The 16038-nt window shown below is 39.7% G+C and overlaps 4 protein-coding genes across 5 annotated transcripts; 1 reads left to right on the top strand and 3 right to left on the bottom strand.

Moving 5' to 3' along the window:
• Positions 1–865: 865 nt before the first annotated feature.
• On the bottom strand, positions 866–2530 carry LOC116201505 (ABC transporter A family member 2-like). The gene is made up of 6 exons (XM_031532767.1): positions 2374–2530; positions 2038–2251; positions 1763–1861; positions 1484–1684; positions 1254–1390; positions 866–1166 (listed from the first exon to the last, which is right to left on the bottom strand). The coding sequence occupies exons 2-5, from the start codon at positions 2197–2199 to the stop codon at positions 1268–1270; spliced, it is 585 nt and encodes a 194-aa protein (XP_031388627.1). The 5' UTR covers positions 2200–2251; positions 2374–2530; the 3' UTR covers positions 866–1166; positions 1254–1267.
• A 981-nt stretch (positions 2531–3511) lies between these two features.
• Positions 3512–8519, top strand: LOC116200223 (developmentally-regulated G-protein 1). The gene is made up of 12 exons (XM_031531020.1): positions 3512–3755; positions 4307–4391; positions 4660–4727; positions 5460–5536; positions 6106–6286; positions 6444–6500; positions 6650–6724; positions 6857–6976; positions 7057–7227; positions 7333–7446; positions 7556–7726; positions 8172–8519. The coding sequence occupies exons 2-12, from the start codon at positions 4322–4324 to the stop codon at positions 8268–8270; spliced, it is 1203 nt and encodes a 400-aa protein (XP_031386880.1). The 5' UTR covers positions 3512–3755; positions 4307–4321; the 3' UTR covers positions 8271–8519.
• LOC116200222 (putative pentatricopeptide repeat-containing protein At5g37570) lies at positions 8460–10585 on the bottom strand. The gene is made up of 2 exons (XM_031531018.1): positions 9521–10585; positions 8460–9410 (listed from the first exon to the last, which is right to left on the bottom strand). The coding sequence occupies exons 1-2, from the start codon at positions 10551–10553 to the stop codon at positions 8773–8775; spliced, it is 1671 nt and encodes a 556-aa protein (XP_031386878.1). The 5' UTR covers positions 10554–10585; the 3' UTR covers positions 8460–8772.
• A 111-nt stretch (positions 10586–10696) lies between these two features.
• Positions 10697–12928, bottom strand: LOC116200224 (vacuolar protein sorting-associated protein 2 homolog 1-like). 2 transcript variants are annotated; one of them, XM_031531021.1, is made up of 5 exons: positions 12597–12928; positions 12062–12192; positions 11575–11679; positions 11170–11430; positions 10697–11027 (listed from the first exon to the last, which is right to left on the bottom strand). In XM_031531021.1, the coding sequence occupies exons 1-5, from the start codon at positions 12670–12672 to the stop codon at positions 10887–10889; spliced, it is 714 nt and encodes a 237-aa protein (XP_031386881.1). In that variant the 5' UTR covers positions 12673–12928; the 3' UTR covers positions 10697–10886. The 2 variants fall into 2 exon arrangements, with proteins under 2 accessions (XP_031386881.1, XP_031386882.1); XM_031531022.1 differs by having other exon boundaries at positions 12636–12915.
• Between the last annotated feature and the right edge of the window lie 3110 nt (positions 12929–16038).

The raw sequence follows: 16038 nt of genomic DNA, 5'->3' as shown, positions 1-16038 counted from the left end.
TTATTGCCAATTTAAGTCTTTTTTTATTCGTGACATTACAAGTGCCTTTTATGTTCTTTAAATAATTGGTACTTTAAAGTTTTCTTATTTAATTTGGGTATACTATTTTTTCGACGTGCACGATCTACCTTCCGAAAGTCTAATAAGCTCGATCAATCTAAATTCAAGCGATATTGGCATACAACTGTGACTTTCTTCGATCAGAAGATTTGCACCTGAGACATTACTTAAGGGGAACAAGTACAAAATCACTTCTGCGTTTGGTTTCAAAGTAGGATTTTAAAATCATATTTTGATTTTGAAAAAGAGTGGTATAAATAGGCCCACCTTTTGACTTTGTATGAGTTATTTTGTTTTGTTGTGGAAAAAGAGTGGTATAAATGAAGTCCACTTTTTGACTTTGTATGAGTTATTTTGTTTTGTTGTGGGTAAAATTAGGTTAAAATTGTGATTTTAAAATCACATTTGCAAATCAAACAAGCCTAAAAAACTAACCCACATAGTAAAAAACCTGTTCCAATCAATTCATCACCAATTTAAGTATTTTTTTTTATTCGTAACATCACAAATGTGTTTATCTTTTAGGTGAAACGTAAAGTTACGTCAACCTACTGATCGAAACTAATTTTCGCTTAGGCATAGACTTGATGGTGACACGAGATGCTTTTAATAAATTTGGAATCTAACGGCACGTTCACTTAAAATTAATGGGCAATTTCAAACTTATATATTATATTGCAATCACAGTTATCTAATTATATACTTTGAAAAATCTAGATAAATTATTATCAGCAGAGAGTTGTTAATTTTTATACATCAATTTAATTCTTTCATTAGATTCAGTTATACTCTATATTAATTGATTATTAACAGATTATTATGATAAATAAAAAAATCATGAAAAATGTCTTCGACCGCAGCACCGCCCGGGTTGATTGTATCTTAGTTGTCCATAATTGTAAAATCAAAACTTGACTTGCCACAAAACATACAACATGATCGCGCTTTTATCGCCCACGAATTTGAACCGCGATATTAAGATTGATTTGCTCGTCTCTTGCTTTTTGCTTGCACGCCAGTTTTCTTGGAGAGAACATCTTCATCATCTACGGCTATAGGCTCCACTGGTGGAACTGAACCGATGCAACTTCAAATTCCGATCCATCCTACAGCGGCAGAAGTTTGCAATATGTATTAACATCGAGACTGAACACCGATCGCAAGTTAAAAGGATGTTCAATTTATCAATTTACCTTGAACTTTGCCTTCAGTTCGGCCTTTTCTCGGTCCAATAACAAGGTGTGAAAGCATTCGGTAATATATTGTCAAAGTAAATGGCTAAGAAGAACCTCACAAAGAAAGTTGCCAGGAGCCATAGGTAGATTTCATTCTGTCAGGAAAAAGAAGAACAACTCACTTCGAAAGGACGAATATACAAACATCGAATAAAGTAGATGCCGAGAATTTAGTATTGATGACGTACGATTGTTATCACACACTCGGTATCATTCGGAGCACGTTCCATGCGGCCCTTCCAGCTGATTTCAGGATCATTGGGGGTGGAAGTTGCATTAGCTAGTAGCTTCACAGCTTCGGCGAGAAGATTAGAAGGAAATAACGACCAGATAATTCTATTCGTATATGAGTAGCTGGTGCTATAAGGGAACCCGAATTTCATCAGGAGCTGGATGATGAATTGAAAAATATGTTAGAGATGTTAATATCGAGTGTTAAGAGAATATTAAGGTGGGAGAGACTTTACATGTTCTTGCAGGAAACCATCAATGAATATGGTGCAACCGACCATCCCGGATGAAGAGGACTTGCTGAGGAAGGTCGATAACATGAAAGCAGAACCAATCTGATGACATAATTTTCCACGGAAAGATAAACACGTTAAAGGCAAATGCAGAACACACGAAACCGAGAAAACGAGTCAAAAAGAGAAAAATAAGGGAAGATGCCATGTTGAACTAGAAGATGAAGAAGCCACGAGAGCCAAGAAGCCGAATCGAGAAGGCCCTTTAAGGTCATCACCTGCATAACCGAAAAACCTGAAGGGAAACTTCGCTTTTGAAGATTATAGGTTCCCGAATTCGGTAGTACTAAGATGAGCAGCAGAAAGCCGATCCATTTCTGTACCACTCTTTGCTCTTTCTCGATTATCAGGCAGTTGATATGGAACCTGAAGCTGACCATGGCGATCGAGAGGAAGATGGTGTGCCCAATGTGGCCATAGCAGGGAAGGTCTCTATAGCAAGATGTGGAAACTCCTTCAGTGTGATTTTCTAGGTGAAGCTCGGTACCCAAAAACTTCACCGAAGATCATATAACGAAGCATAAAACATTAGCAAGACAATTAGCCGAACGTACCTCCAATCTTAGACCTGTCGATCTCTCGCTGGGCGGCGAGCGAAAGGGGCATCCCAAACTTGGAGGCCGAATCCTTGACTTGGCCATACATCATAATAGGCCTGGAGTCGATATATATTTCATGATTGAGAGAAGTCATAGTCACAGTCACCTAAGGGTTCTTTTTGAAATGCAGAGCTACAGGGCACCGCGTAAGATGATCATATAGCCACTGCTTCGCTTCCTCGAGTGTGCGAAATGATAAACCTACAACATTAATCCAATCAAACCGAATCGAATCATTGAACAGAGAACTCCATTTTTTCCAATAGTCTTTTTGCTAAATATTCCATTCCCAATAGTTGATCATACGAAACCATAACTGTACCTTACTGGGCGTATGACTCGGTTGTTTATTATTATTATTTTGGGATGGAAAAGGGCGTAAGACTCAGTTGAAAAATCGATCATTCAGGTAATATACTAATAATATGTATCTCATAGTAATTTTTATAATAGTTTTCTTTTTCAGCCAACTCTCTTTTATTTATCTGCAATCTCATTGAGACTTTGATTGATTCAGGTAGATGTAGTATGAACATTTCAAGAAATTAATTGTTAAATCCTTCTCCATTTAAATAGTATAGATATAGATATAGATATGGACACTTATGCTAATTTGTTTTAGTCGAATCACCCGTTTATCAAGTTATTCCGAACCCAATAGAAAGTCTCAAATCACATTACCTATATTTACATATTAATATTTACCTAGTCATAATTAAAATACTTCTAGTCTATCCAAAATATGTCAATCCTATGTTAATACACACTCGATTTTGGTCCGGTCACATTGAGGTCCTATAGATTGGAATATTAACATTTAAATACTGAATATAACCGTTGACGCTCGATTTTGGTCCCGCCGCCTGAAGGTCCTATATATTTGAAATTTTTTATGGGTTTAGAGTCTTTCGACCGTACCAGCTTGTATTTGCACTGATCGAGTAACCAACTCAATACTTATTTTTTGAATTCTCGTGTCGTATCAAAAATTGCCGCGTAGTAAGCCGGCGAGGCCCGACGTGAATGTATACCCATAGGAAAGCAGAGGTTTCATGGGCTGGACTATTCTCCGTTCCTTTTCAGGCCTAATCCATGGACAATCTCCATTGAAGGCCCTCTTCTTCTTCTTCTTCTTCTTCTTCTTCTGCTTCTCCCCTCTCTCTCGCTCTCTCCCTTCTGCAACTCCGGCTTGCCGGCGTCGATTTTAGTTCACCTGTGCGTCGGTCCGTCTCCTCTATCCGTCTGTGCTCTCCCCGGTTTTAGCACAGGAGGAGCTTCTAGTACGGAGATTAATCGCTCATCAGCTCAATCAGCATAATCATCAGCCACAAATAAAGGTGCTGCTTACAATCCGATGAATTGAGCAGAAGCAGCTGCTCAACACTGTTCTTCGAGAACCGCTTTTCTCTTCTTTCTTTCGATTGCTGCAAACGTGCTCGTGATTGCTTCAGTGGATGGGAGCAGTGTGATTGACTATCTCAATGTGATTGGGTGAATTGGGCAATTGGGTAGCTGAGCTTCTCACCGGAATGTCTTTTGGGCCGAAAGTTTTGTTCTTGCGGGTGGAGTTTGATGTTTTTTACTTACTTATAGTGAAAATTTGATGTCTTTGAATCTTCATGGGCTTAATTTTTTCCTTTGAACTTCGGCTTGTTCATTGATTGTTCTTGAATTTTCAGCTCCCTTGTTTGTCCTTCAATCCAAACTACTCGTTTGCCTGTTTATACCGGTGATCCATTTAGACCTGTGTTTTTTTTCATGCGTATGGTTGCCTGACTGCTTAACGATTTGTGAACTTTATTATCTGATATTCATGTTTCTTTATCAGCTGTTCTTCCAATTTGTGAACTTTATTAACCTTGTCGCATGTCCTGCTTTTGTATGACAGATATAGTTCAGGAAAATGGGTATCATTGAGAAGATTAAAGAAATTGAAGCCGAAATGGCTCGAACACAGAAGAATAAAGCGACAGGTCTGTACTCTGTTTTGTCTGAGTACTTGCAGATTGGAGTTACTTACCATATAGCAATGGTAGAAGATGAAATTATTAATTCTTCTGCAGTCATAACACATATCTGTATGTCTGAGCCTGACGTTTCTTGAGGTCGGCATTATAGGAATATTCCTGCATTTATCATTTTAGTTCCTGCTTTTTAATCTGTGCTCGGTTTTCAAGCATATCGTTTTACAACAATATGTTTGCTCTGGCATTATAAATCCTTTTACTTTCTCATATGCAGAGTATCATCTCGGTCAGCTCAAGGCAAAAATAGCAAAATTACGGACGCAATTGCTGGAGCCTCCAAAGGTGATGTGTCTTCTGGTTTTTCGTACAGTTCTTGTTGTAAATTTGATGAATCTATTCAGTGTCTGTTGACTAGCTTATACGCATCCACGCCGATGATACTGAATATTGAGAAAACCTTTTTTTGTCTACCTCCTTTACTTTGTTTTTTCCAGTCAATTAACTTCTTTCCTTGTCAAAGTGACTGAGGTTATATTGTATCATTATGATTTAGTTTGTATTTCTAGGATCCATCTCTTTGCTCTGTATCATCGATCCTGCTGGTTTCGTATTAGCGAGAGGACAATTCTTTTGTTATTTTAAAAATACAATTTTCATTGTTGTTTTTTAAAGAGAATGTCTCCTTTATCCTTCTCAGAATCAAAGTTCGTAGAATGAGTTAGCCTCTGTCACTCTAGAAATGTATTTCATGGTGATATGCGAATCACCAGATCCTTATACTTGATTAAACGCTTGTAGATTGTTCATAAAGTGGAACCTTTTAGACATGATTAATCTTCAACATAAAATTTTTTGTTGAACTGCATCAATTAACTCGTTGAACATAGTATTTAGGTTTGAGGTAACCAGATTGCAGTCTCTTTGGCTGATTTGCTGATCTGATATATGACTGTTTTCTCTAGCAATTCATTATTAGTTTTGGTTTGTGCTCCTTAATTCGATTTTGATCCCATGTATTATTTCGAACTTCACTCAAGGTAATTAGCTGATATTTTCGTCAAATCTCTGCACCAGGGTTCTAGTGGAGCTGGAGAGGGATTTGAAGTTACAAAATATGGTCATGGACGTGTGGCCTTGATTGGATTTCCAAGGTATACCATTTTTTTTAACCTCTAGCATTTCTTAGAATTCAACTTGTGCTTCAGGATGTTGTTTACAGTTTACCAATATTTGGAGGGCATTCCTCAGAAGATTTGTTTGCTGTCATAAAGTTCCTGTATTTAGAGATTTTTTCCTCTTGTTTATTCTTGGCTCTCTCTTCTGATGGATTTTAACTTTTTCATCTAGCAAGTGCTCTAGTAATTCTATTGTTCTGACACAGTCCTTGTTTAAATAGAGCTTGCTGCATTAGATGAAAGTCAAAAAAATGCAACGTTAGTGTATAATCTTTTGCAATTTAGATGTTATTTTTTGTCTAGGTGAACGGAATAGATCAATTTTTGTGAGGCCTTATTAGCAGGAAAAAGTGTAATCATTGCTCCATAACACATATGGCAGAATTAGATTCAAAAATTGAGAATCATAATTCCACCTTATTTGTGGCATCCTAGATGTGAACAGAGTTCTGCCAGTGCCATCTTTATGTTGTCTGTGAAAGGTTTCTAAGAGTGAATGTGTTTCAAAAGCCAATTATTCGAACTCGATTCTTTTTGATATGCAGTGTGGGAAAGTCAACACTCTTAACTATGTTGACGGGCACACATTCAGAAGCTGCTTCCTACGAATTCACAACGCTTACCTGCATTCCGGGAATCATTCACTACAATGATACTAAAATTCAGTTGCTAGATCTTCCTGGAATTATTGAAGGTGCTTCTGAAGGCAAGGGACGTGGAAGGCAGGTAATGATAACAGACACAGAATCTATTGAAACATGGCTAGTAACTGCTTGTTTAGTTATTATCACTCTAAACTGGATTCATATTCATGGTTTATTTCTTATGATTTATTTTTTTGTTGTCAAGCTTGATTTGAACTGGAACCAAATATTTCTCTCAGGTTATTGCCGTTTCCAAGTCTTCAGACATTGTGCTGATGGTGCTTGATGCCTCAAAAGTAAGTAAAAAATCTGTATAATGCATTGAAAATTGATACTAGTTGTAGATCTGTTGAGAGGTATTTCTATTTCCGTTGGGTTGCACGGTATCACCTATAGCTTATGCTCTCGCTCTCTCTTAGCATTTATATTTCTTTTGCTGTTACAGAGTGAAGGTCATCGGCAAATATTGACGAAGGAGTTGGAAGCTGTGGGTTTGCGTTTGAATAAGAGACCACCTCAAGTAATGGTTCACGATATGCGGGCAACATACTTGCATTTAATTTTACTTTCATTTATTTCTTCCAGAAATTGATCTTATTCAACCAGGAGAAAGAATTAGTTATGACTGGCTGGGCTTTTGTTTGGTTGGCAGATTTACTTCAAAAGGAAGAAAACTGGTGGTATTTCGTTCAACAGCACTGCTCCTTTGACTCACGTTGACGAGAAGCTCTGTTATCAGATTCTACACGAATATAAAATTCATAACGCCGAGGTACCCAATCTTATACTTCATATCTTTTGTTTATCAACCAAAAAAGTGGCTTTGACTTTGGCAAATGGAATTTGTTCCAGTTGCTCTTTCGTGAGGATGCCACTGTGGATGATCTCATTGATGTAATCGAGGGAAATAGGAAATACATGAAATGCATATATGTTTACAACAAGATAGATGTGATTGGTATTGATGATGTGGACAAATTGGCTCGGCAGCCCAATTCTGTCGTTATTAGCTGCAATCTGAAGGCAAGTACTGGATTTTACCAAATCTAATTTTGTTTGGAGCTCTTTGAATGGGTTTTCGAAAAATAATTAATTAATTAATTTTTGCCCATTATGTTGTTCAATCAGTTGAACTTAGACAGACTACTAGCAAGGATGTGGGAGGATATGGGGCTTGTGAGGGTCTACACGAAGCCACAAGGCCAACAACCTGATTTCACTGACCCAGTGGTTCTTTCTACTGTATGCACTTTCTACAACTCTTATCTCGCTGACTCCATATATCTTCTAAGCTTTAACATCCTCTTATTTATCCCCTTACATACTATTCCCGTGTGTTTGATATTAATAGGATAGAGGTGGCTGCACAGTTGAGGACTTCTGCAACCACATTCACAGAAGCTTGGTGAAAGATGTGAAGTACGTGCTTGTTTGGGGCACTAGTGCAAGACACTACCCACAGCACTGTGGCCTCAGCCATGTGCTTCAGGATGAGGATGTTGTTCAGATTGTAAAGAAAAAGGTTTGTTGGAAAATTCGTATCATCATTGTCATTCTAGTATGGTTCCTTTATCTATTGATATTTACCAGATATATGCTGCCTCTTGAGCAGCAATTCCATTCGAGATCCGGTACAGATCGTTTGAGTGTTATGTTATGGACTGTGGAAATAGACGTCGGGATTCACCTGGTTCCATATTGACTGGATCCTGTCAGTTTTAACGTTTGAAAAGCTCGGGCAATAAAAATGTCGTGAAGAGGATTCCATCACACAATGGTTAAACATGACTATTGATTGATGTAGATCCCATGTTGATGGGTGAAAGGAAACCACCCCCCCCAATCAACAGTGATGATTGATCCAGTTGAAAAGAATTTTTTCTTCTCGGTCTAGACAAGAATCTGCGCATTTCAAGGGCCACAGATACTGAAAGCAGAAATGATGTTCTCTGCTTTGCTGTTTGCAGGAAAAAGATGATGGAGGAGGGAGGGGAAGATTCAAGTCGCATTCAACTGCTCCAGCTCGTATATCCGACAGGGAGAAGAAGGCTCCATTGAAGACATAATAACTTTCACCCAAATGCCAGAGGTTCCTCAGTATTTTGAGGGCATCATGGAATATTTTTGGTAATTCATAAGCAATATGAACTCTTACTCGAGTAGTTCTAGTTCCGGCTATATTAAGATAATTGTTGTAGCCTTATGTTGATGAATCTACCCTGAGAAACGGTAATGTCTTTTTAGATTTTGTAATCTTAGAAATGTAATTCATTACCATGGATATTGAGTTTGTGATGATAATTGGACTTCACATATTTGCTCATGAGCAATCTGTTCCGGTAATAATTTGGTTTAAAGTGCTTCAAATGCACGGCTGCTCAATTCCCAGGAGGCTGTAAAGCAGGCTTCCTTATATGATGAGTAGTTCCCATGTAAGTACATGCGAACTGCGATAGCACCTAAAATTCATCCACTGTAATTCAGATTCTCGTGATCACAATGGGCATCAACTCATTCGTGGTGCACCACAAACGACCCTTACACGGAGAATTTGCGCGTAGTCAGCGCTCATAGGAAGCTGCTTCCTGGAGATTTTCTCATTCCCCTCAAACTTATCAGCCTCTTCAACTTTTCTGCATCCTCCCACCTATTCAGGGATGCATAAATATTCGCCAAAAGCATGTAATTTCCGGTGTTCTCGGGCTCGATTTCGAACAGCCTCTTTGCTACAGTTTCCCCTATTTCAACGTTCCCGTGAACCCTGCAAGCTCCTAACAGAGCGCCCAAAATCTCAGGATCATTAAAACCTGAACCATTTGCAACAATGCTATACGCTCTCTCGAGTTGCCCTGCCCTTCCGAGTAGATCGATTATGCTGGAATAGTGCTCTATTGATGGGTTAATGCCGAAAACTTGAGTCATCATAGCGAAGTACCTCATCCCTTCTTCTACCAATCCTGCATGGCTACAAGCACCGAGGACGCTCACAAATGTGATCTGATTCGGCTTGATTACATGTTTCAGCATCTCGACGAAGAAGCTCAGAGCTTCCATGGCCTTACCATGGTCAGCAAGGGCCGTAATCAACGATGTATAAGAGATCACGTCCCGGATCTTCATACTGTTGAATTCTTTCATTGCCTGGTCGATATTCCCGCATTTCGAATGCATGTGGATCAGTGCGTTTGATACATAAACTGTTCGACCTGAAATCAGAAGAAAACACGCATGACTATCAAAGAGGCATTCCAGAAGCAGATTTCGAACACTCCCGTATATATATCCACTAGACAACAAGAGTCGGGAAAGGACTCACGGCAAATTCCTTCCTCGATATGCTTAGCCAATTCGTTCGCCATTTTAACATCAGCTAGTTGGGTGCACGCTGAAATCGCCCCTACGGCTGCAACCTCGCTGACCGTAAGATTTTCTTTCCTCATTTCCACGTACAGCTCTAGAGCTGCTTCAGCACGCCCGTTCTGTGCATAACAAGCCAGCATTGCTGCCCAACATTTCTCGTCCTTTACTTCCGCCTTATCGAATATTGCTTTCGCCTCATCCACATTACCGATCTTCCCATAACCTGATATCATAGCAACCCACACAACTGAATCTTTTCTCGGCATCTGATCATACAGGTCCCTTGCCGGTCCCATATCTCCAATATTTGCATATCCAGCAACTACCGTGGACCAAGAAACGATATTCCTCTCCTCCATTTGATCAAACAACCTCCTCGCCTCACTCATCATGCCCATCTTAGAGAACCCGTGTAACATTGCGGTCCGAGTGACGATATCCTTCTCTCCCATCTCATCAAACACAGCAGTGGCATCGGATATAGCCCGATTTTTCACATACATGTCTAGGAGGCAAGTTTCCACTACCTTATTCCCCAAGAAACCCGATTGCAGAACTCTAGCATGGACCTGCCTGCCTTCAAGCAACACAGGTATCCTAGCACAGGCAGTGAGCACCGATGAGAAGGTAGTCCCACAAGGAGGCATGCCGTCCTGCTGAAATCTGGCATAGACTGATATGGCCTCGGTAAACTGCTTGAGAAGGACATGAGAGCGGAGGAGCAAAGCAAGGAGGGAGTGTGGTTTGGTTTTGCACTTGGGAATATTGTCGAACAAGTGACGGGCATACCAGAGGTTGTCGCCAGGAAAGCATAGAAGCTTCGACAGCAGACAACCTATGGTTTGGCGGTGTTTAATGGATCCGTTTGTCGGAATTTTCAATAAGACAGCGTGGACTTGTTTCAGTTGGGTAACGGTTTTGCTGACACGGATGTAATGTCTGATAAGATAGTGGTCGATTGGCAATGACTCAGAGGAATTGGACGGCATGAAGACAGATGAAGCTTTCTAAAAAATGCAAGTTGGGCTTATTCTTATGTAGGAACGAGGGGAGTAAAATGTAGATTTATAAGGCCATATCTGTCATCTGTTCGAAGCCGTAAAATATGACAGAAAATAGAGCAAATTTCCCGTAAGCGAATATTGCCCCTTGCTCCGATACATGAGGCAGTGTTTCTTTTATTAGCGGCACAACATTTCATATACAAAAGAATCACAATTATCCATGGAGTACATCGATCTATAATAATGTTATAGGTTCTCAACTCTCTTAATGTCTCATAATCGCACTGTAACAACGTATTCTCTCGTCTCTGACAAATTTTACATTCTTCTTAGATTATCCAACCTTGCCTGCAAGTCCTCGTCTATACCGCCTTCTCCAGTTCCTGCTGCCGATTCAGCTTGAGCAACTTTGTTCTTCGCAGCCGGCGCAGCAACAGCTCCCGAGGGTGCATTTAGAAGCTGCATTATAAACAGAAAAAAACAGTAAGGATGCAACAACCTGCTGAAAACTGCATTATATTTCTACTTTTCTGTTTTCTCAAATTACTTAGTGAAGGCTCCAGGTTGAGAAGATAAAAGATGGAAGTATCGGATATTGTACCTCCGAGTTCATGTCAATTCCGATTTCATCCAGCACCTGATTCACTAGCTCTTCAGTTTCTTCCTCTTCTTCATCACCCTCCATGGCATCATCTATGGCATCTCCCATAACCTCACTCACCAATTCCATTCGCTCGTTTTGTCTCTCAAATTCTTGCATTATCTTCTGCAATGACGGCAGGTTCATCTGCCTATTCATCTGTCCCATTGCCTTGGTAACACCCTTCATAGCCTGGCCCATTGCTTGAGTTGATTTTAAAGTCTGACAGGTTGAATTCAGGGGCAATTTCAGCCATCTCCATGATTTGCCAAAAGTATACAAAAATAATCTATAAATCCTAGGCGCACACACATGCACATTATATATATATATATATATATATATAAATGAGAGAGAGTTAAGTACCTGAATTCTCAGGGAAACCCCCTGAAGTTGTGATTTGAGCTTATAAAATTTCTCAATCTGATGTCTTGTTCTTATAAGGTCCTTGGCCATTACCCTGACAGCCCCCTGAAAGAGAAATAAAAAGATGAATACCTTGAAAAGCAACATGAAAAGCGATTGTAGCGTACAATTAAAGACTGGATCACTCAAATCTTACTGATAACTAGCAACTACTACTAAAAAGATGGTATTTTCATAACTGGAAAGTGCAAATGTATATCGCGATGAGTTTCGCAAGTAACACCATTTGTGCAACTACTCTACATAGACCAAGCATACACGATTGACACTCCTAAAACCTCACAATCTTGCTATTAGAAACTAGATTATTTTTTCCCCAACGAATGAGGAGCCTTAACAGATGAGTCTTCTTTATTGTTTAACTTCCACCATCCATCTGAACAAGAGTGTAAATGCAAAGGTGATATTGCAATAATGAGCAACATACCATCTGCCCTTGTTTGGCATGTTTCTTTATATCTACGATGAGCTTCTTTTCCTGTGCTTGCAGGCCTTGTCGTTCCCTCTCTATCTCCCTAATGGACTTATCTATCATTCGTTTATTTTCCCGCAGAAGCTCTGCACCAAAACCAAAAACTCAGATTCATAGGCGAATCTTCCAAAGTTCTTCTGAGCAATCAAAATCCGAACTTCAAGCATGAATGAGTTCAGAAAAATAACAAGCCATGACATTATCCTCCTAGTGACACATCTGATTGCAGATAATCATCACTGGAAACTCAAACCCGAGTCATCCTCATGCACAAGCTTTCCGATTTCAACTAACACGTGAACAATTACCAAGCGAGGATACAGTTTGAAATTACAAACCTAGCAATCACTAAACAGCCAAAGCTTACTCAGCTCACAGAATCAAGATATGATATCAACATTCAAGCACTGAAACCACGACGGAATGATCAAATTGAAGCGGAAGCGCGAAGGATGTTACGGACTCCGATCGAAACAAAGAGATCACGAACCAAAGAGGAATCGATACGACACAATTAGGACGAACGTGCCTGCGGGAGTCTTTCTCTGGCCGAAGAGGAAGCTCATCCTGAACGGCCGGCGGTGGAAGGAAGCGAAGATATTACGCCGGTGGAGCTCTGTTGCTTTTTCTTCTTGGCGGTGCTTTGATTCCACACTGTACAACAGTTGATGGAAGAAAGTGAATAGTGAAGGGCCCGTTTGGGAACCGCCACCCCCCACTTGCTAAAAAAGGAAAGCGGTTCCGCCAGGCTTTTTCCGGTTCGAGGCGGAGTTGATCAGGAAGTACGTAAAAAAATATCGACTCGAGGCTGCTAGCGGATCGATTGGATTATCGAATACCGGTTATTCCCGGAAGTCCATCCAGAGTCTAAAATCGGGTTGTTACGTGTAAAAGTCCGAGGCAGATGAAGGTCAATACAGTCGTTTTAACAACTTAAATAAGTTATTCTGCTATCACCTATCGACATACTCGCTGATACCAACTTGCTGCATCACATTGTTATCGACTGGAAGGCCCCATATCTGCCTCGAATAGGGGGGTCCAAGAGATCATCGCTCGAGGATTTCTACCACTCCCATCGGTCGGTATCGTGACGTCGCCGAGATTTTTCCGGTACTTTTCAATCTATCATTTTGATCCACATTAGGATGGACCAATGGGCCCTTCTTAAGTATTGTTTCACGTCTTGGGCTTAGGGGAAGCTAAGCACCATATCTGAAGCAAGTTCGTGGACTTGGGCCAACTAATTGCAAGCAACTGCCCCAACATTAGATCTTCATCGTCAACAAATGTCAGACAGACCTATGTTTACAAGGATGAATCGAATCATTCGTGCTACCTCGTCCCTCCTAACCTCACCAATTCTGAGGATATATTTCAGCTCGGGTGTTCGGAAATCATTGTTAAGAGCTTATCCGACCTTCTCGGTATGTTCTTTTGCCTATCTACATTTTGCAATTGGACATTCCACGCGTTAAGAACTCTGGAGTCATGTTTGATTTGAAGGAAGAGATAGCTCGGAGACCAATTGGAATGAGATCTCCGGTTAAATTTGGGGCAGGAATTATTGGGATGTGTCGTTATTTTCACTGTCGGGCCCAGGGGGATAAAAGGAAGTGGGATAGTGGGATTCACATTCATCATGTTTCCTAGCAAGAAGATTCTTCTTACGGAATCAACTATGGTCACCGTAATGTCTTCCCTGCATATAGTTGTCCTTTCTTTGACCCCTTTGAATCCACCCGTCGTGTCCATTCAAGTGGAACTAGTCGTCGAGGTCCTCGAAACTCTGTTCATGCAACATTATGGACGGCGCCTAGAAAATCGTTCATCGGAGTCGACCGACGATGTTGTAATTTTCCCAAGCCATCTAGGCCTTGACCTTTACCAAGTCCTTCAGATTTGATTGGAAGCCTCACCAAGTCCACCTACTTTCGAGCCCGCTCCATAATAAGCATAACACCATTACACGGCTAAGTTTTGGATGTACATATTTACATACAGTTGTGCCCTTAATTTATTGGATACTTACAGTAAAAATGGATTAGCAAGTGTCACGTCATTGGCCATCCGGTGAACAAAGAGCACGAGGATTTGGAAAAAAATTCTTCTATTCTCTTAGGAGGCTGGTTCAAACTTTCAATAATTGTCCCATCAATTTTCTATACTATGAATCTATAATACTTTGTTTGGATAATATCTTATGAAAGGTTATGGAGAGGTGGGTTGGGATGCGTTATGAAGGGATGGGATTGAGTGGGTTATGGAGGAATTCTTTAATTCTCCATAACTTATATTTGGAGAAATTTCATTAAAAGGTGAGGTGAAATAGTATGAGAATTTGAAAAAAATTTTGATTTGATTATATTTTATAATGTTATCTCCCTGAACTTATCTTTTTATCCCTCTATAACACTCCAAATTGGCCGGATTTACATCTAATTTGGATAGAAGATTATGGGGGGCTGTGGAGAGATTAAAACAATCCATGTTTGGCAATTAAAAAATAGAAGGCTATGAAAATTTATAATGGGATTACTTAAACCTCCATAACCCACCCAAAACTCATTCTTTCATTTCACCAATTTGGAGTGTTACGAAGGAATAAGTTGTCGAAAGTCATTTTTAACTGTCATCTTTTTACAAAATTGCAATAATGCAACTATCCAAACATGAATTATGGAGGATTAAGAATATCCTCTTATAAATCATCACACCCCATCCCTCCGCAACTAATCCCACCCCATCCCTTCATAACTCATCTCACCCCATAATCCAAACAAAGTGTTAAATACAAAGGTTGTAAAGGGTTATAATGAGATTAGTTACCTTCCATAATTCTCCACTCTTAAAAATTTTGAAAGGTAAACATAGATTATTATTCCCTTCATAACTCATCCTTTCATAACCATCCATAACTTTCAATCCAAACAAGATATTAACAGTCAAAAGAGGTCTAGAACTAGGCCCTCAAACGGGCCAAACTTATTATAAGCTTCCCGAGGAGCGATTCTTCCTCAAAGATGGCTTTCAATAGTCTGAATCTTGCTAATCAAATCAATATTGACCACTCTGCAATATCGTTGGTGGTGGAATTTTGTGACAGTAATCATGAAGAATTTGTCTCAGGGATGGGGCAAATACCAAAAGACAACTAATCACTAGCCGATATAGATATAGAATCCTTCCCTGCCTAATTTTCCCTCATCACGTAGACTTCTCTACAGTTATGAGTAAGCAAATATGGCAAAATTTGGAAAGCTGGGTCTTAGGTCTTACGTAACTCGAACTTACATATACACACACACGCACATATATATAAAAATCCAAATTCTGATTTCAGTTTCTATCAGGAGGACTTCTGTTCATGATTCTGAACTTCAACTGGTAATCTGAGTTTTCGTGGTTGATTCGTCTAAGTGCGAGTTCGGGCCTTACTTTTGACACAGGAAACGCTTGACTTAGGATGTTTCAATTTCTACTCATCAGTTCGAAAGACTATAAACAAGGTGCATACGTGTGACCACATGTATGATCCAATGTTTGTTCCAAGTTTATATGAATCTTTCCGGACTATTGTTCTAAACCATGGATGCGTTGGCAAGCTCGACCGACAGATCTCACCAAGGAAAATACTGGTTTATTTAATATAATAGATGAAAAGAGCTTGTATTAAGATATTCTTCATAAATTAGCTAGAATGCATGTCTGTCACAGATTCGAGACATTGCATCAGATCAATGGTCATTTGATACTATGGTCCAACGAACTGATGTCTCTCTTTCTCGATCTATGGTGTAATATTTCTTCCTTTTTACATGCTATAGTGAAAATTGTTCACTAATTGTCACTCTCATCGCGATGTGTCATGGTCGTAATTATCATCTTCAATGGTTCATTAATCATCGGCGTACCGTAGTACCCACGCACGA

This window comes from Punica granatum, chromosome 3 (genome assembly GCF_007655135.1).
Source record: "Punica granatum isolate Tunisia-2019 chromosome 3, ASM765513v2, whole genome shotgun sequence".
Classification (NCBI taxonomy): Eukaryota; Viridiplantae; Streptophyta; class Magnoliopsida; order Myrtales; family Lythraceae; genus Punica; species Punica granatum.
This window is presented reverse-complemented; position numbering and strand designations above follow the sequence as displayed.